Genomic DNA, 19,477 nt, shown 5'->3' with positions numbered 1-19,477 from the left:
AGCTCGCAGTCCAGGAAGCATTCAAGTGTGTGTTTAGCAGCCCCAGCCAGGCTGCTTGTAGGACTAAATTTATGAACTTGTATTACTGTTTACCATATGGGGGCTAGCTGATGCCCACTGGGACTTATTTATGGCCCTGTGCAGAAGTAACGTGCATGTGGTTGTTTACACTGTCAGAAGCAGCTGAGCTGGTGATCCTCTGCCCATCAGCTGGGCCATAATGGCTGGCTGCCAGACATGCTCTTAGCGGTCCTCAGCAGCATGGTAAAATAGGCGAGTTTCAAGTATTTTTGTGACTTTAAGCTTAATGGGGAGAGGAAAGAGAATTAAGTGCTTATATTTAGAGACCTTTGGACAATTATCACATCCTACTTGGAGGCAGTGACTTCTTAACTGCAGTAATTCTGTCATTTGTGTTGTATGAGTGGAGCCCATGTCCCTGATACAAGCATCACAGATTTTACCGGTGTCAGAAAAAGGGTTACTTGAAGCATCTCAAGGCTGGTCATAAGAAAAGCAGCAGCATGCTTCTGTCTCTGAATTAGGGCAGAATGGGAAATAGCAGCTGATATGTTAAGTCTATTTCTACTTTAGCAAATAATGCATTTTCTAAATATAAACTGACAGAAAAGAAAGGAAAAATAAGGTTATAATATGTGGCCACGGCTGAGCAATGCATCCTGCCAGACTTCTTGGACGTTGTCTTGCTTCTGTAAAAAGAATGCAAGCAAATAACCCTAGAACTTCCCCATCCAAGTCGCCCCTGTTTGCTTAAGTGAGAATCTGATGACATCTCAGGCTTGAGGTAGAGATGCAAATAGGACATATGGCTTTGGTGGCAGGTAGAATAACCCTTGGGAGACTGCTTTGAAATGGGCTCCATCATCTGCAGCTGATTCAGTTGTGTTTCTTGTGACAGGGCAATGGCTGGACTGAAGGAATCGCAAGTATGATGTGCATTGCAGTGTTACTGAGAATAACCTTCCCAGGTTTTTGCTATCTGTATTCTATTGGATAAAGTTCCTCATTTCTTAACTTTTTACTTCTGCTCTCATTTCTCTCCTTTTCCTCTGCTTTCTCTCTCTCTCTTTTTTTTTTTTTAGTGTATCATTAATAGGTCCTCCGGTTTCCTCTGTTCTCTGAGAGAGCAGAGACCAAAGGAAAAGTTGGAAAGAGATGGAAACAATGAAAACAAGCAGGAGATGCATGCTGAGTAACAGCTTTTGTGGAGAAAAGTGTGGTATGTCCTGGTGGGCTGGTGACTGAAGGATAGAGAGTTTCCCACTATTAAGTAAACAGAACAAATGCTAGTCAAAGGAGTAGAAATTTCCGTGATGTTCTCTGACAAAATTCCCGATAACCTTGGAAATTAGTGCTTTATAGAAACTTAGAGCTCTGTTCAAGCTGTGGGGACAAACAGAACTGAAGAGGACTGCGCTGTCCCTCCAGGAGCTGCTTCCAAGGTCTGTCTGTCTGTCTGGTAGCTGGTTGCCAGTTTTCAGACTGCTCGAAAGGAATCGCATCACTGCTCGTTTGGTGGCTCTGGGTAAAAGGCTCAAAACTTTGATGCGTGTGCACACACCCTGGTTCAGTCAGTTAGCCTGTTTTCCTGTTCATATCAACCTGTCGTGGGAAATTCAGCATAAAAAGGCTGAGTGAGGAAAATTTCAGTACTGCATTCAGTCAAAATACTGCACAATGAGGTAAAGAAATTTTGGTCCCTCCCGTGACAGTACTGTCGGGGCCACTCTGATTATCCTGTTTAAAGAACCGCAGTTCATCAGAGGAGACACATTTGACGTTTATTGTCTAGCAAGCATTTGGAGCCAGGAATTGCAAATTTTAAGAATGTTTTTCTATTCGGACATGTCTAATGAGTTGTACTGCAGCTGTAAACTCTTTACAAGCAGGCATTTGTCTCAAGTGTATCCAGTAAAATAGGTGCAAAGTATAGAGGTATAAAAGAAAAGAAATTGTTTGAAATGAATGTACCAAGATGATATTTCCTCTCTTTTTACCTAGAGACAGTATTAAAAATATTAGAAGACAAGATTCTTCTGTGGGGTGCTTTTATTCAGTAGTCTTCTATACTATTTCTTTGTATCAGTTTGTAATAGAAGCTTTTGACTTCTGAGGACAGGATTTGTCCCAGAAAGAGGACAAGATTTGTCCCCTTGACTTTAAAAAAATGCTTTTAAGGTTACTGCAAGCTGCTAGATTTTTCTACTTGTATTGGGTTAGCCAGGTGCCTTGATGCACAGATGTAGAAGGCCTAATTCAGGACTGGCTAACCAGCTGTGTGGTCACCTACTCTAGTGAGATTTTGGATTTAAGCAGATTTTTGAGTAAATAGGTAAAACAACTCCATCAAGTTACTTTCTTTGCAGTTCTACTGTTTAGAGCAAAACAAAACCAAATGCTAAATTAGAAAAAGATAGGAAGAATTGTGGATGTTTCCATTCCATTGAAGGAGATATTAGATGCAATCAAGATCTACCACAGCGACTTTATTTATGTATTTGTGCATCTTTGTAGAAGTTCAATAGAGGAGAAAAAAAATTTAATGAAAAATGATGTAAGGTACTAGAATGGTGAAGGAAAATTAAAATTGGAGGATTGAGGCAGTATTGATTTTTAGTTATTTTTCCCTCAGCTTATTTCTCATTGCTACAGCTCATGTGAATCAGAGCAAAATAAAAGAAATGGCAGGAAGAGTGAGGGAGGCCTACAGCAGAGTTTTTTTTCTTTAAGTATTGCATAAACATGAAGTAGACACTGTCCAGCACCATGGTGACCTAAGTAGTAGCATGTTGTGTCTGATCCAGGGCTGACAGCAAGAAAGCTACTGAAGAGAGAGAACTGTTGCTCCTAGTTGTCGGCATCGCGGCCTGCAGATGCTGACATACCAGACAGTTATATAGGTGTATGGGCATATGAGAGGAAGACAGGCATTTAGTAAAGACAGCAGGATGCATTTGTAGGTTCAAATCTGTGACTCAACTGGGCAAGCAATTTTTCATTCCATCAAGAGCATTTATAAAATGCTTTCTGTGCTAAATTGTAAGAGAAAATGATTTTCAAGGGAATAATTAAGAACTAAAAAGTAGAACTGGGACCATGGCAAATGGAGAAATCAAGTTTTTGAGCGGGAGCCAGAAGGGCATTGGGTAAATGCAGAATTATTAGCACTATTTAAAAATGGTTTGTAGTATTACTTAATGTTGTATAGGACTATTCCCCTTCCCATTGCACCAAGTTAATTGAAACTGTTCAATGTGCTTACAAAATGCTTATCTTAGTTCCAACAATGTACTATATTTATGTGATTGCATTCTTTTTTCTTGTTAAATGCCCTTTCTTTCTACTCTACTCTACTTTTCATTTATGAGCCTAATAAATAATAGGGATCTGAGATTCCCCCTCCTGAAATTGTCTATTTTGCAGTAGAAACGGTGAAAACAGTACTCGTTAATCCTTGGAAGATTTTTTAGTTTCTTCTCCATTTTGAGTATTACTACATCAGGAAAATATCCTTGCAGTCTCCAGTCAGACAAGCTTGGCCTCTCTTCAGAACGAGGTCAGAGTCCTGCCAGCATGCTGACAGATAGATTGAAAACCATTTTATTTTGATCTCAGGAAGCAAATAGGTTTTCCTTTGTTCCCTCCTCCTCTTCTCAGTCACAACAAAGTTTATAATCTTACTGCCAGCAATCCCATGTCCTTTCCCTTCCCTGTTATGTGCTCCAGATTCAAGGACCTCCTTGACTCTTTGCAGACACGTGGCCTGCGGGCTGCTGTGCTGGGTTCAGCACTGTGAGCACCTCTGTGCTTTCCTGTTGTCTCTGCCCAGACCTGTGCTCTCAAGACCTGCAGCAGCACGGTATGAAGCTCCAAAGATGGTTCTTTGTGCCCCAAGCACTCGACGCATCTGAGAGTTTGAGCAAAGAGGAGGGTGGAAAAACTCAGGAGGGAGTGAGAGAGCTTGTTTCCGTCACACCGCTTCCAGCACTCCTGACAATACGAGCAGCAGCAGACACTTAAGCTTCTTCCAGCCTGTGGCATGGTGCAGATTGCTAAAGCTCTTCTACATGTTGAACTGCTTTCTCTTTTCTCTTCCCCTAGCACCTCTTCCCATCAGATGAAAAGCAAATTCCGAGCAAATGACTTCAAATGGAAAGATGTGGGCTATTACAGATTGTTCAAGGCTTCTTTACAGTAATAGGAATAAAACACTGCTGGTATTTCACATCAATACTTTTCAGTCAGTACTGAAAAGTCAGTACTCTGTGCCCTGAAAATCTGAAATAGAAGAAAAATTTTGTTTTACTCCTGTTACAAAAACACTTCACAAATTCCGTTAAATGTGGTCACTGTTTTCTGCTGGCAAGGAAGACTCATGCAAGATGGGAGACCCATGCAAGGAATTTTGAATAGCTAAAGTCGGGTTTTGCCAAGTTACAAAGGGTCAGAGCTTAACTCATGAAGGCACCCAGGGATGAAGCAGTTTTCTGAAAATGGCCTTTTCTTCTGTTATCTTAAAAAAAATGGGAACAAAAGTGGCTTGAGTGTTTAAATTGCAGCACATGTGGTGGTGTGCCAGAGATCCCAGCAGCTGGTTCTGCAAGTGGGATCAGCTGAATTCTTAGGTGGCTGCAGAATTGTGTTCCTTAGTGCAGTATGACCAAGGAGGTTTAGAAATGTGAATGGAAGTAAAATAAGATGCAGTTCTGGAGATATGCAAATTGAGACACGAGGATTCAAATACCTAAAGTGGTGATACTGAGTGTGATGAAGAGATGGTGAAGAGGTAGGTAGGGTGAACAAATCGGGTGAGTGATGTATTGGTTAATAGTTCAGCTAGAACATTAAGAAAAAGAGGTTGGTGGAACTTAGACTGGGAACTGACTTTGCAGAGTGGTCCAAGAAGAAGAGATCTTCTGTCCCAAGTTGGCCTGGATGGTGCATTTGGTGCATGAAAAATGTCCTGGCATTGTCAAGTATCATTCAGTGTAGTGGTGAAGCCCTGTCCTTTCGGACACTAAATCCTGTCCTAGAGAATTTCCTAAAACAGGATGTGTAGGGAGCAGAGGGACAGATCGGAAAGATATAGGGAGTGAAGATGCACTGGAGGGTGTCTGCAAAGTTCCAGCTGCAAAGACCTTGTTGTGACTGTGCTGTGAAATTTAAAGGTTTGTATCATGTTGTCGTGTGGGGCGTTATCGTGACGTTTTTATTTCTTCCCCGTAGCATTCAGTTCTCTGCAGAGTAGGGCTTTGCGGCACTGATTGGGAACCACTGGGTATTAGTGGTAATACTGTAAATAGCAAGCAGCTTTACCAACTATTGGTTTGTGGTGGGCTTCATGTGACAAAGCAGTCTTACATTTGAAACTGCAAACTCTGGGTTTTCCTGTGAGAAACAGCACAGGTGTGTGGGGCATTGCTGCCGCTGTGAAATTCCCTTCTGTGAAGGGAAGAGTGGAAAACCTGACACTGCCTGTGAAGCAAAGACCTAGGTGCTGGCATATCTTTTAAATAGAGTTTGCAAGGGGTTACTCTATGTAATAGTGTTTTTGAGAAGAGCGTGAGTTTCATTTCTTGCAACAACCTAATCTTGTTTCCAGGCCACAAGCTGACTGGAAGGTAGTGTTAAGCTTTGGCTCTGAGTGATAGCTCTTACTTTACACACAAGTGTGTTTGGGATTTTTATTTCTCCAGTGTTTTCTTAAAATGTGAGAAGCATTTTAGTAGCTGAAGGATGTGATTAATTCATGAAAAGTAATGACTGTAATATTAGATTTTGTTCTTGGAGGCACTGGCTTTGGAGAGAGGCAGTGAACGCTCCTCATCTAGAACAAGGTGAGCATTAGAGCTAGGCCCCTTACTTTGTGGATGATGATCTAAATGATACTTGCAGTTTTAAGTCACTGGAATACTAAAAATGTGCTCAGGCTGTGTGCTAGTTACCATATGAAGATGAAGGGGAAAATGTGCTAAAATTACCTCAAGTTAAATTGGATTAAGTGTCTGGTGATTATTTTTTTTTGTTGTTGTTGTCTAGAGCAGAAGGAAAGGAAAATTTAAGAGCGTTATGATTTGAGCCTTGGGATACACAGCTGTGCTGAAGAAAAGCTCCCTTCCCTGCCCTCTTTTTATTGCTCTTTGAATTTATTGTGTCCTATGTTATTTATATCTATAAAAAGAAATGCTCCAAATGTCATGACGTACAGATATTTCTCCTGCGAGGAGCAGCAGCGGGGTCCCTCCAGGCAGCGAGCCGCAGGGACGTGGTGCGGGACGCGGCGTGGGCTCTGCCGGCCCCGGTTGGGTAGATGTGCAGCTCAGGAGTGTCGAAGGCACCATGCCCACAGCTCCGCTTAGATGTCACACCTTGAGCTGGGAGAGGTGAAGGAGAAGAGATGCTCGAGAGCAGCGTGGTGAGATCCTCAAGGACGGTGTAGTTCAGGTGTGCTCTGCAGCACCTGCGCCCAGCTAACACCACCGGGCTCCGCGTTGGCACCTATATTACTTCGAGTAGTACAAGGTATAGTTTGCTTCCCTCTGAACTCTTCTCCCAGCAGCGTGGGGCTGGACAAACAGCTCCCTCTGGAGACTGCCAGCACCACTCCGGTGCCAGAGAAGGCATTTGATTCTTGGATTTCAAACTTCAGACCATTACCTTTGGATACCTGGTCCCAATATCGAGTAATTTTGCTTTTTCCTTTTTTTTTGGCTCCGTATATATCTCTAGTTTTTGGCAGGCTAAACAATTTCTTTAGCATCAGGAGAACTCCCTTTTTTGTTAAGTCTTTTGGCTTTTTGTTAGGAACCAATGGTGTGTTTATTTTGTATTGTTTTGTACAGTGTTAAAAAAACCATGGCGTTTGAGTTTTCACGTTTTCTGGTCTGCATTTCACTGTTGAAGGCAGGCCAGCCTCTGACTGAAGTGCAGTGTTACGGATACTTGCTGTCTTCTCTAAGTAGACTATTTTGGAGCTGCAAATGAGAGCTGAAAGTTTTCCAAAGTCAGGATGTTATAACTGGATCTGCTTCCTCTTCCCAACTTTCCCATGCAAATGGGTTGTGGGAGGTAACAGCTTAAAAGGTTGCAAGAGAGATACCTTCTGTCCTCTCTTCCTTGCTTTCCAAAACCAAATGCAGTGTTCAAAATAATCATTGATATATTTTGATGTAGACCTTATTCCTGAAGGGGATACCAGCTTGTCAGCTCTTAAATGATTTTGTTCTGCTTTTGTTCCCCCAGTGATATAAAGAACTGGGTGCCACTATATTAACAGATGCCTCAAATTATGAGAATCTAAATAAAGTCAGATTTTTGAATCCAGCATTGCCTGGGTCTTGGTCTAGTACCTGGCTGTGATTTTGGGAAGCTGTGGTCACCTTCCCCTAATTCTTGAACAAAAAGAGTTCAAGCTAATTTTCCTTTTGTTAGCTCCACTTACTTGGGATAGAAGGAGAGAAAAAAAGAAAAAACTTCAAAAAAAAAAAAAAAAAGTAGATAAAGGTCAATAAATGACATTCTCTTTTCTGTTATTGGAAATAACTGCTGGGATTTTTGAGTTCACTGCCTGTCTGAGCACAATTAGCACTCGGTTTGTGACCGAATCCAGGATGTAATTACATGAGGGCAACACGTACCTCCTCGTGCTATTTGTGCTGATACGTCTGGTGAGACCACGCCGGAATTTCTCACGGAAGTCCCCGTCTAGTGTCTGATTCTCTCCATGTCTTCCAGCTCGCGGGATATTTTGGGGTTTGTGTGTTAAGTTACAAACCTGCAGAGTCATAACACTGATGTGAGAAAATCTACAGAGCCAGCGGGAAGCGAGTCCTGCCGCATCTTTCTTTCTGCGTAGGTTTGTGCCGAGCACCAGCCCCTGTTCGGCAGACTGCGGCTCCGCTAACGTGCGACTGCTTGCGAGTTGTTTTGATGGATGGTTGCAACTAGTTTTAAGGCAGGGCGATACCACGGGAGGAGAGGAGGTTTTGTGTCTCATACTTTTACAACATAGAGGATTTTTTTCTTTTTTTTGGTAGTCTTGACTCCCTCAGGGGAAGGAAAAGGAGAAGTATAATGAACAAGAACTGGCTAATGCACAGCAGAATGTGCAGAGACTTTAATGGAAAATCAAGGACTTGAGGCTGGCACCGCCGGGCTTCAAGCAGAAGGAATGAAGAAGATCAAAAGCTTTGATCCGAGTAGAATTTGTTCTGGATTAAGGGCATTTGAGCCTAAGTATCTGGCTAATGGCTGTGTTCTCTAAATTACCCAGCCTGTAATACAATTACTCAAAATGAAGCAAAAAAGTTTCCTTTTTTAAGACACTTTACGAGCTGTTTCTGCACTTGAGTAGTTTCAGGAGTATTTTTTTTTTTTAATTTTACTTTTTTAACTGACCATAGATCAGGTGTGTTAATAGACTTTTTTTTTTAATCTCTGGTTGCTGTCACTTCAGAATTAATACATAAGATATAAGGAAACCGAAGCAACTTGTTTCTTGAGGAAAAACAAGTGTTGTTTTCCAGCGTGCTATTTACTTAGCAAATGAGGACTGGTACAGTGCCTTTATGAAATCTACCATCAGTGGCACAAGACGGCAGTGCTGTGGAGTTTGTTTTATGTTACCATATTAAAAAAGAGCATTTGGCAGCCCACTGCTTGTCTCGTGTTTCTCTGATAAGAAACGATGGTGTCTTTTAGGGAATTGATTCCCATAGCACAGAAGTAAGTGCTCTTTCAGATATTAAGAGCAGCTGAAAAATACCCATTTTTCTCCTCTGTGGTCAGTTACAATTTACCTGGAGCAGTCGCTGGCTGTTACTACATTAGTGACGCCGCGTAACGAGATCAGCTGTAAGGAAGGCGCTTGTTTTTAGGAGATTTGTTGTCATTGGATACTGCAGTACTGATTTACACTGCTGGGAAGTGCTATTTTTATTGCAAGTCTGCTTCAGCCTCTGGCAATACCATCTATTTCAGAGCGATTCCTGCCTCCTGTCCCTCGAGTTGGCATCTCCGTTGCCACAACAGCAAATGCTGCCATTTGTTTCCTTTTGCCTTCCCAAATCACTCCGTGGCACCGCTCGCGCCTCGTGCTGCCCTAGCCCACTCGCGTGTTTGTGCTAGGGGCCACTGCACCATCCTGATCGACTCCATCCTTCCTCGTGAGCGTTTCTGGCCTTCCACGCGTCTCCGCTTTAGCTCGGGGCTAGTACAGCAGGGGTGTCAGTTTATTCACACCTAAATCCCGTTTTGCCACGTAACCTGGGCTGCGGAGAGGGCCGGGCTGGCCGCTCTCCGGTAGCCTTGGTGGTGGGACTTGACTGCCTCTTGCCGCGCAGCGGTTTCTCTTGCAGCGTGACACCCGGGGCCAGGCATACCCTGAGGCGCTGTGATCTGCCAGGACGATCTGGTGGGACGTGGCCCTGCGGAGGGCTCAGCCTTCCCCGGGAGCTCGTTCTCTGTCGGCTGCTGGCGCTGGAGCCTCTGCTACCCCGAGAGGCTCTGGGGGAAGGCTCGTGCAGTTGTGGGACCCTGCCGCATACCTGTCGTCTGGCTACCTCATGTGGTGCGCGGAGTCCTGCAGGCAAAGAAACCTGCGGTGCTCGTGGGTTGCCCCCTTTGGCATGTTGGCTTGTCAGATGTGCTCTCTGCATCTTGCAGGAAGGGAGTGGAGCTGGCCAAGGTACGGGCTGTGGTCAGCCGTCGTGGTCCCCCCTGCTCTGGGTGGCGGAGGAGGGATGAGACGGGCTTAACTGAGGACAGTGCTGGGAGGCATTCAGAGATGCTCACAAACACTGCAGTGGTGAGACTGGGGTCCTGGGCCGGCGCACGCCTCTTCTGCTCGTTTCTGGCCTTACCCTGCATGCCCTTGTCACAGCTGTACTCCTCAGCCAGCCCATCCCAAATTCACGCCTTTCCAAAGGACTCAAGTCCCAAGTTTTCTTTCATTTCCTCTTTTCCTCTATCCCCTCCCAGCCTCTTTTTTCCTGCTCCTTTCTCACCTGAGCTCTCCCTGCTCCTCTGTCTCCTCGGCTTTCCTCTGGGGCTCCTCATCATCTCGTCTCGCTTCTTGTCCGACTCTGTCCCGTTCCTATGCCAGGCTGTTTTTTTGTTACCCCTCGCACCTGTAGGTTGATGCTGCTCTTGCCACTTTTGTTCTCTCCCAGTCCCCCCCTGCACCAAGATGGGGAGCATGAGCAGCCAGTGTTCCTGCCATCACTCTTTCGCACTAAGTGGGTCTCTGGGTTCTGGGAATTAGATGCAGCTGCAATGCTAAGATATTTGGAACATCTATTTTTCATACATATTTTTTTTTGTGTTTTTATAGTACCCTGGCAATTTGCAGGTTTTATTCTGCTGTTTTATCAAACCTAGTGGACAGAGGAAGGATGTGTATTTTGTGATTCAATTACAAATTCATGGTAGTAGCTTTTTAAACTATCCACTACTTTTCTTTTTTAATCACTTTTGCCAAAATACTATATAGGACAACTTGGGATGTCCCTGTGTACAGAGCATTGTGCCGTATCCTAGTGAACATCGTCGGGGCAATGCTGATTTCCTTAAGTGTCTGATGTGCCAGCTGAAGAGAGAGGCTCTGGAACATGCAACAGATACGGGAGCAGGCACCAAATTACTAAATCAACATTGTAAGCTGTCAAGTTCACAAGTGGCTTCTTAGCAAAAACCCAGTTTGCTTTGGCAAACTCATCACAGCACGTGAGACTGCCAGATGTATGCTTGGCTCATAAGGCACCGCTGAACTGCAAGTATCCAAAAGGTTTCCTCCAGTGATTAATCTTTCTTCAGGAGATTAAACCCTGTTGTGGACTATAAACCTTCTGACAGCGTATGCTTCCTCCTCCATATCTTTACTACACGCTTGGGTCATTTTTAAAATGCAGCTAGCTTTTTCTATGTGGAATATGTGGCAAATAGCCATTGTATATTAAGGCTCCTATTCAAACCTTATGTGGCATCCCAGAAGTGCATTTCTGTTGACAGAAAATGTTTAGTTTGACCTGCCAGGATTAGCATGTGCTGCACTTTTAGTGAAGGTCTCCAACCATGCCAGGACAGAGTTACAGTTAAACTGTGATCAGCTGCCCAGCGAACAAGGGTAAACTTAACATTACAAGGGGGAATAATGCTGGCTGCCTGCAAGCAAGTTTGTTACCCTTGGAGTTCATTGCCCTTCCTAATTAAAAGCAGCCAAACAACCCCCTCCACCCCATGCACGTGTAAACCTCCCCCAAGTGCGGTGTAACACGACTCGGCGTGACTGGGAACGCGTGCGAGGCGGGCAGCGCAGGCTCTTTGCATGGAGCACAAATGACTGGGCTCAGCGGTTGTTTTCCTTCTTTTCTGACTATTTATTTACATTTTTAGAATGACCTTGGACCTGGAATGATTGCACCCTCAGTCCTATGTCCTTGCTTGCACTTTCACACAAGCAATCTCTTTGGCAGGTCACATGGCACGAGTTACGAAAAAAGCCTTACGTTTCTGTAATGTGGTGGTCGGTACAAACTGATAGTATTGACCGCTTTTTCCTAAGTGGGGAGTGTGTGGACTGCAGGTTTTGGCTTGCATTAGCGCCGTGTACTTGCGTTCAAAATACGGGTTGTCCTGGCTGCAGAGTATTTGGGAAATGAACATTAAGTCCTACCCTCCTGCATGTGCATGACTGCATTTGATTAGCTGGAATCAGTGCTGGCAAGAGGTAAGTGTTCATAATCATGACAAATCATGCGCAGTGCTTATCCTGGGAATTACAAAGCTTTTGTCCACTACCGCTTATCCAGCTGCTTAGAAAGCTCTCTAGTTAGAGTACCTGAAGCTCAGAAACAGTCTTCAGGAATTCGTTCCCATTTCATTGAAGGCACTGAAGAAAATTGGTTTTCGCCAAACTTGAAGAACTTGCTTCTATTCCCCAGAGTTTCTCCTGATACAGGAGGGCAGGAGCTGGATTGCAGGACAGGGGATGGCTCAGTGAGACAGCAAGATGAAAGCAAGGATGGTTATTAAAGGGAAGTCTGGGCATTGCTCTTGATCTGTGCCCTTGATTAAAATCCTTAGTGATGGTCAGTCTTCCAAGAAATAGCTGCAGATGTGTCATTTATGTCATTCTACTTTAGTGGACAATTTGTGTCCTCCGTATTTTTTTGTTTTGTTTCTTCTGTAACAAGAAATGGTTTCTTACATCCATCAGAAAGGTTTGTGTTTGTTTCAATAAATGCTTAAAAAAAATAAAGAAAAACATTCGTGCACAAGAGAGCGTGTGCATATGATGCTTTGTACTGTGTGAGCACAAAATCCTGCGCTCAAGGAATAACCACTGGAGTGAACTGACGTCACGTTTGCACCATGTTTTACTGTGTTTCGCAGGGCATGTTGTCAGCCTGCGGCAGTCGCGTTTATAGATCACTGCTGAGGAGGTGAGCGTCCGAGCTGGGCGTTCCTGAACGCTGGGCGCCCTCGCCGTCGTGGCCGAGCTGGGAGCGTTGCAGGCCGCGGGGCAGGGACGTCCATGCCGCCTCCCAAGAGCAGCGCTGCGCCTCGTGGCTGGGCGAGCTGCGTGCCCTGCGGGAGCGGTTTCAGCCCGCTGTTCAGGCGCAGCGTCCCCCAGCGCGGCTGATCTCCTTGCAGTCCAAGTCCTTCCCTTTGTTTACGCTTTTCCCCTTTATCTTCTGTCTTTCAGCGTCAAGATGGTGCTGATGTGGACCAGTGGGGACACCTTCAAGACTGTTTACTTCATCTTGAATCAGGCCCCTTTCCAGTTCTCCATCTGCGGACTCCTACAGGTTTTTGTGGACGTTGCGATCCTGCTGCAGGTTTACTTGTACAGCTCCTACCCTCAGAAGCCCGCGTCCCACCCTGCGCACCCTGCCAGCGCTAAGGCCCTGTGAGGGGCTCGGCTGGCTGTGCCGCAGGTCAGCGGTGCTGCGGAGAGTCACCTGTGGCAGCTCCTCTTCCATTTGTAAATACTCCTGCGCTGCTGAGTTGAGAGCAGAAATGAGACCAAGCTTTGGAAATGAGGCTGCAGCTCCAGCTCTGGAGGTTTTGGGTTAAATAATTTGCTGTCTGTGTTTTCAAACTTTGCTGTACAGGCCTGGGGGGGAGAGGGGGAAGGGGCACCTTATTTTTGCATAGGTACCTTTGAGCCTTACCAATTCACATATGTTTGTATATTTAATCACAAGGGCTGGATGTTGTGTGTTTTTTAATGCTATTTAAAAATGTTACACTACAGAAATGATAGGATATTTTGTCTGAAACTTTTACCTATTTATATAAAGTCTGTACCTTGGCAGGAAGCTTGTGGCATATGCTAGTAATCAGTATCACCACGATGTTGGAAGAAGAGCGAATGCAGGAGTTCTCTTTTTTTTCCTTTAAGAAGGATGTTTGGGGAGCAGAGAAAGTGAGAGAGGGAGGCCCAGCAAAGAGGGGAACGATGGAAATGAATCAATCCCAGACAGTATAAAGTATCGGTGTGCTAAAGAGTGGAAGGTGGGTGTTGGCCCCCGCTGTGGGATCAGTGCGGCAGGTGAGTATCACAGCGATGTAGGAGGTCTGAGTATGGGTGATGCTGTAGGCGAATCTAAAACAGATACAGCTAGTCCACATGTTCAACCAAAAGGAGAAGCGAACAGGAGACTGCAGGAGAAGCTCTTGGATAGTGTTGCTTTGAAATGGGGGGTTTGGGAATAGCCCACCCTGTGCTCGGGGTGCAGCTCTGCTCCTCCAGGACAGAGCTAGGCTGTAGCATGCCCATGGCAAACCAAGGGTTCAGCAGACGAGTGTTGCCAGTATTGCCAGGCAAGTATTTCTAGCTGGCAGTTGAGAGCCACAAAGATAGAAGGAATCCTACTTTCATCGCCTCAGAGCGGGGAATGAAAAAGGTTGAGATGGAAAAAAGATCATACCCTACAGAGCTGGACCAGCATCTAACAGCTTGATTTGTTGAGGCTGAGGTTTATATTCATGTTGCTTAATGCCAAATAAGCCCAGTTTATGTCTTGGGGCATCTCTTGCATTGGCCCAAGAGGGAGGGAGCACACGTTTTCCTTTTTCTGCAACTTAAGATCTTCCAGACTTTAAGACAAACAGTCTGTAGCTGGACTGGGGGACTGAAAAGGCTAAAAGAGCAGAGTTTATTTATAAATATAAATGTTGTCTGTAATGGCTACTTGCCAGCGTAGGTCAGTGCGCCCTTTCTGAGAGGCGCACGTGGCTAGAGGCTGCAGGTGGTATGCAGCCTGCAGCGGGCCGTGACCAAGGCCCTGGGCTCCTGCCAGTTGCCATAATGAAACTGTCTTGGCTGGTAGGAGAGGGCTACAGCAGGATGCTTAGTCCCAGGAAGGGGTACGCCTGCGCCGCTGCCTGCCGTGCGCGACTCGCTCGCTACTGCCAGGTGAATCCTGTACGACTGCAGACGGGGTGTCGAAGCTGGGAGAGGGTTTTAAAAAACACTTTTCCCTCTAAGAGTAGCACAAGAGCTCATGTTTTCTTAAGTATGGCAGCAGGTCTGGGGTTTAACAGCTTCCGGGTGTAAACCAGGTAACTTCCCAACCCTGTTTTCTTTGGGAATCTCATGGTCTGAGCCTGGACTGTCTTCCTTGGTGGCAAAGTGTCCTGCGCAGGGGAAGCCGCCGCAGTGTGCTTGCGTGGGCACGTCCGCCCCGCGAGAGGGAGGATGGGGCCGGCCCCGTGCCGCTCTACAGAGCCGCTCCTCAGGGAGGAGGAAGGGGCGTCCCGGCGCCCGGGAGAGCCGCTCGCTGCGTGCGAGGGCCAGGCGCCGCAGGCTGGGGCCGGACGCTGGCTCCCTGCTTTTTGTGTCATACCGTACTCTTCTAGGCCTGAAGTGACCTTACAGGGATGATGTACCCGGCAGGGCAGGCTATGAATGTTTTATTCCTCTCTTTTCTCCAATGTTCTGAGGGTGTTATAAGAACATCTGGGCTTTTGTCTTTTTTAATTGAAAATGTACTTAACAGCTGGCCTCGCTGGTATGCTGCTTTAATGAGGATTGTATTTCTACTGTATGCAAATGAACACTTTCTTGTGCGTTTTAATGATCTTAAGTTTTTTCCTTTTTTTTTAATAACTTGTAATGATAAGATTTTTGTATATGGTGGTCTTTTTCTAATATTCTATGAAACAGGGATATAAGAAATAATCGGCTGTTAAGAAATATGCTTCTGTATGTTATAGCTTACCCTGGGAGCACACGCACTTGGTCACCTCTTTGGCTTTGAACTACAGGCATTACTAAGGAGAAAACAATAATGGGTGTTTTTTCCACTTGGGACACTTCCCTGTGCAGCTTAAGTCTGTTACCAGTACCAAAACTAGAGTGCTCCGCAGATGAGCCTCATTCATACCGGAACTGCAAATGCTGGAAGAGAGAAGCCAGTGAACTCATATTTAAAATCATTTTCTATATACGGCATTCAGCAAGGTTGGACACTTGGCCAGGAACTCTTGAACTTCAGCTAATAAGATACTTTAGAGACAAAACATTACAGAACTACTTTTTTCTGGATCAGGAAATATCTGTATCAGTGATCACCTCAGAGGATTAAGAAATCAATTACTTTAAATACATCTCTTTGAATGTAATGGCACATTTAATCGAGTTTATTTTCTGTCAGTTGCAGTGATTTTTTTTTAAAAAAATAAAAAGAATGTTATATATAAATTGTAGTGTTGCTTTGTTTTGTTCAGATCTGAGATACTTGTTTCTTACCCCTTACAGCTCATCTGATCTGGAACACTGCAGAAATAATGAGCATGCTTTATTCCTCGTGTTGGGTGGGTAAGCACAAAGTGTAAGTTGTCCTGAGGTCACTTTGCAAGGCAGATTCTGGATTCTGGTTTCTGTCCCCAGCTCTACCATACTTTCTGGGGTGAACTTACCCTGCAGGTTACTTAATCCTTTTATGCTTGCGTTACTCACAGCAAAAAGAAATTACTAAAAGATGGTTATGTAGCTTTTTTAAAAAGCAACTGTGCCATGTAAACTGTGTAAGGAGGTCACATGAGGAAAAACACAAATGATGAGACGCAACTGAGGACGCGCTTTTCTCAGCACCCACAAGGAGGACGAGGAAACTGGATGTGTCCTTTCATGACCGACCATGTGTGCGAGAAGAGTTGTGCCCCCTTCCCCTAGCAAGCCAGGGCGCCACCCAAGTCAAGAAAGCCGGGCTCAGCCTCGCACCCGGGCATGGCGCGGGACAGCTGGCGGCAGCTCCGCCGTTCCCACTGATCCAGGGGCTTCGCTGTTGCTGCTCTGAGTGCTGGGGGGGACTGGAGAAGGGCAGTGGGTGAGGAGAGAGGCTGGGGGCACAGGAGCAGGGGATTTGGAGGGGGAGAGAGGTTGGGGAGACTGAGCTTGCACAAGTAAGGGGCTCATGGGGGAGACTCTTGGCATGGAGGCAGGGAAGAGGAAGACCTGTGAGGGCAGAGGGAGGAATCGCAGTGAAGCCTGGAGTCCAGGAGGGGGAAATAGCGGCGTGTGGGAGTAAAGCGTAAGACTGCCTGCTCTGCTACCCCTTAGGTGCAGGACAGTGAGACTGTACGCGCCCATCGCTTACAGTGGTCACGCTGTCCACCCCAAATAGCATCGGTGTTACCAGCTGCCGCCCTGGCTCGCGCTGCAGGGAAGCTCACGGTGAGCTTCCGTGTTGACGCTGCACCAGCTTCAGCACAGAGATGAGCAGCAGGACCGTTGTCCCATGGGCTGGGGCAGCGCTGGCTGTGCTTGCCCTGGAGAAGGGGTCACTGCTCTCCCTTGGGCCCGGTAGGGAAGCCAGTGCCCTGAGCTGCAGCTCTGCAGAGCAAAGCTCGGACAGAAACATCGCTCCTGTGTGTTTGGGTGTGTGTATCTACATGTACAGTTATAAGCAATTCAAAACATTTTAAGACAAAAGGCAAAGCTCAAATTCTGCTCTTGTAGTTTGCATGGGGTAGTAAAGCAAAATTTGGCCCAGCAATGCTGTTTTTTTAAATTTGTGATGCTTAGCTTAGCCTTGAGCACCAAGAACGCTTCAAGGACTCAACTGCCAGCTTTAGCTTTTTGGTGACTTTCTCTAACAGAAAGAAGACATTAGTGTGAAAGACACCAATATCCTAATAAATAAGCATATTGCCTGAATGCATGCGACATCAGCAGCAAATGCAAGAAATGGACTGGACCAGAACGTGAGGTGCAGTCAGAATCCTGGAGCACATTTCCCTTTAACCAGGCTCGTAAAGCAGCCAGGTCCCGAGTAGACCAGCATCTGGAAATGCCCCAACAGGAAATGTGGACTGATGATGACCCCCTGTCAGGCCAGGTCTGTGTCCCAGTTCTCTTTTATGAGATTCGTGTATGTGCTGGCATACCTGTGCTTGAAGAAGGAAGGGTTTTGTTTAGCCTCAGATGGGCCAGGAGAACCACTCTGGATTTCTCTACTCATTGTCCTCTTTATCTGCATCTTTTCTCTTTTGCTCCGACTCTTCATACTTTCTTTTAAGGCTGCACCTAGGCAGAGGCAAGTCCCATGGGAGCTAAGGACACCATAATCCCTGTGAAACATCTGCCGTGGGGCTCCCATAGACCATGCCTCTGGTCATGACAGTGTAAAACTTACCAACACTGGCACGTATGCAGAAGCAGCGCAGCGTTTATTGTAGTTATAGAAATGCCCTTAAATCATTTGTACGCAGTGTCAAAAAAACACCAACACAACAAAAAAGCCTCAAACACATGTAACAAAACCAACATTTCTCCAGCTGCTGATCAAAAGTAATAAACATCACTCATAACAGCTTTGCTGGGTGAAATTCATTCTCCTCTGGGTATTTTTTACATTTGGCAATTTGTGCATCAGAACGTTATGCAGCTTCCAAAAATAATTTGCTTAAAAGGTTCCTAGTTTATATTTGTTTCCTCATCTGTCATCTCAATAGATAAAGTGAAACTTTATTAAAAGCCTGACCTTGACTAATGGCATAACGAGTGGGTTTTGTCACTTTATTAAAATTCTGTGCATGCTGGAATTAATTATATGCCTTTTGAAAATATAAAGAACTCGCTACTGTAGGACAATAGCTCCTTGACGGAGCACAGCCATCATTTTGTTTTTCTACACAGCTGCTGAGCTGCAGTCAGCCATCTCCATGCAGTTTTTTCACATTGCAGGGCCAGAAGAGGTGTTCATTAATGGTTATTTGCTAGCGCTGTGAGTAGGAAACTTTTCTTTCTGCAGGGATGACAGCTACAATGCGGCTCTTTTTAAAGAATTCACTAATGCTGCTGGTCGTTCATGGGCCTCCCCATCTTGATGCTGCCCGCTCAGGGCAAACCAGCCACTGCTGGCTGCATCCTCACCGTGCTCACTGCAGAGCTGTAGCTCTGAGTAGCACAGGGTGTTCAAGAAACAGAAAATACCTACTGTGGAAAGCTTTCACTTCGGGGTTCACCTGGTGACTCCGCCGGGTGTTCCCACCTTATGTCTGGGTACCAGACTGCCACCGTCAACCACACTGCTCCCTGTTGTTGCCCTGCCAGGCCTTGCCCACACACACTGCTCACTCGGCTGGTTTGTGTTTAGTGGGCCAGAAAGCTGTACCTTGATGCCAAACTTTAATAGGCCTCAATGCAAAAAAACTCGTGTCTTTTTTTTGTTTTTTAAATCATTTAAATCATTTGTACTCAGTGAGTTCTTTTTTTTTTTTTTTTTTTTTTTTTTTTTTTTTTTAAAAAAAAAAAAGGGAATTCAAAGCTGTGATGAGTCACAGCAACCCAATACTGCTCCTGGTTTGCCAGGAGGCTGAGTCAGTCCGGTCTGCAGTCACCACAGCTTGGCCTCCTCGCCTGGCCCAAGCGATCAGCTTACTGGGGTGGCGGGCAGGACCCCAAAAGGGCCGTATTTGCCAGCCCCGTAATTCAGTGCAGGAGGGGCTTTGGAGCCCCAGGCGCAGCCAGCAGCGTGCAGGGCCTTGTCTTTTGCTCCCTTTCTCTTCCACAGTGCTGGGAGGCTGGGGAGGCACATGCTGCTCCCGGGTGCGTAATGAGAACATGTCCGGTCGGGGACCACAGGACACTGCTTCAGGCCACCTGGTGCGGCTGCTCTTGCCTATGGCACCCTCTGTTAGGGCAGCAGTGTGTCCGCTTCTGCCATCATCGAGCTGTTAATTCGAGCGGGTGCTGCCTGCTGGGCCATGCTGTGGGGCTCACTGCTGCCACTGCACAGGGCCCGAGGAGGCCAGTGGCTGGCCCGCAGGAGCCAGCGGCCTTCCATTAGCAAGGAGTAAACCACCTCCCTCCCCCCAAATCCCAAGCAGAGGTAACCATTTAGCAACAGAGCTTCCAGGTTTTATCAAAATGAAGTGTAACCTTTTATTTTTCCCTTGCGCTATTCCTATGAGGACTGGCTTAATACAGGAGTCTGCTAGTGTAGCG

At 45.9% G+C, this 19,477-nt stretch overlaps 1 protein-coding gene across 2 annotated transcripts in view; it reads left to right on the top strand.

Annotated features, from left to right (window-relative positions):
- The window catches only part of SLC66A2 (solute carrier family 66 member 2), a 62,310-nt gene extending 46,612 nt beyond the window's left edge, over positions 1-15,698 (top strand). For both annotated transcript variants that reach the window (XM_062569877.1, XM_062569876.1), the window contains one exon: positions 12,725-15,698. In XM_062569877.1, the coding sequence (XP_062425861.1) occupies positions 12,725-12,932 (208 nt within the window). In that variant the 3' untranslated portion in view covers positions 12,933-15,698. The remainder of the gene's footprint in view (positions 1-12,724) is intronic.
- The last annotated feature ends 3,779 nt before the right edge of the window (positions 15,699-19,477 follow it).

The sequence above is a fragment of the Rhea pennata genome, chromosome 2 (assembly GCF_028389875.1).
Source record: "Rhea pennata isolate bPtePen1 chromosome 2, bPtePen1.pri, whole genome shotgun sequence".
In the NCBI taxonomy this organism is placed as follows: domain Eukaryota; kingdom Metazoa; phylum Chordata; class Aves; order Rheiformes; family Rheidae; genus Rhea; species Rhea pennata.
The sequence above is the reverse complement of the archived record's forward strand: the minus strand, read 5'-3'. Positions and strand labels throughout refer to the sequence as shown.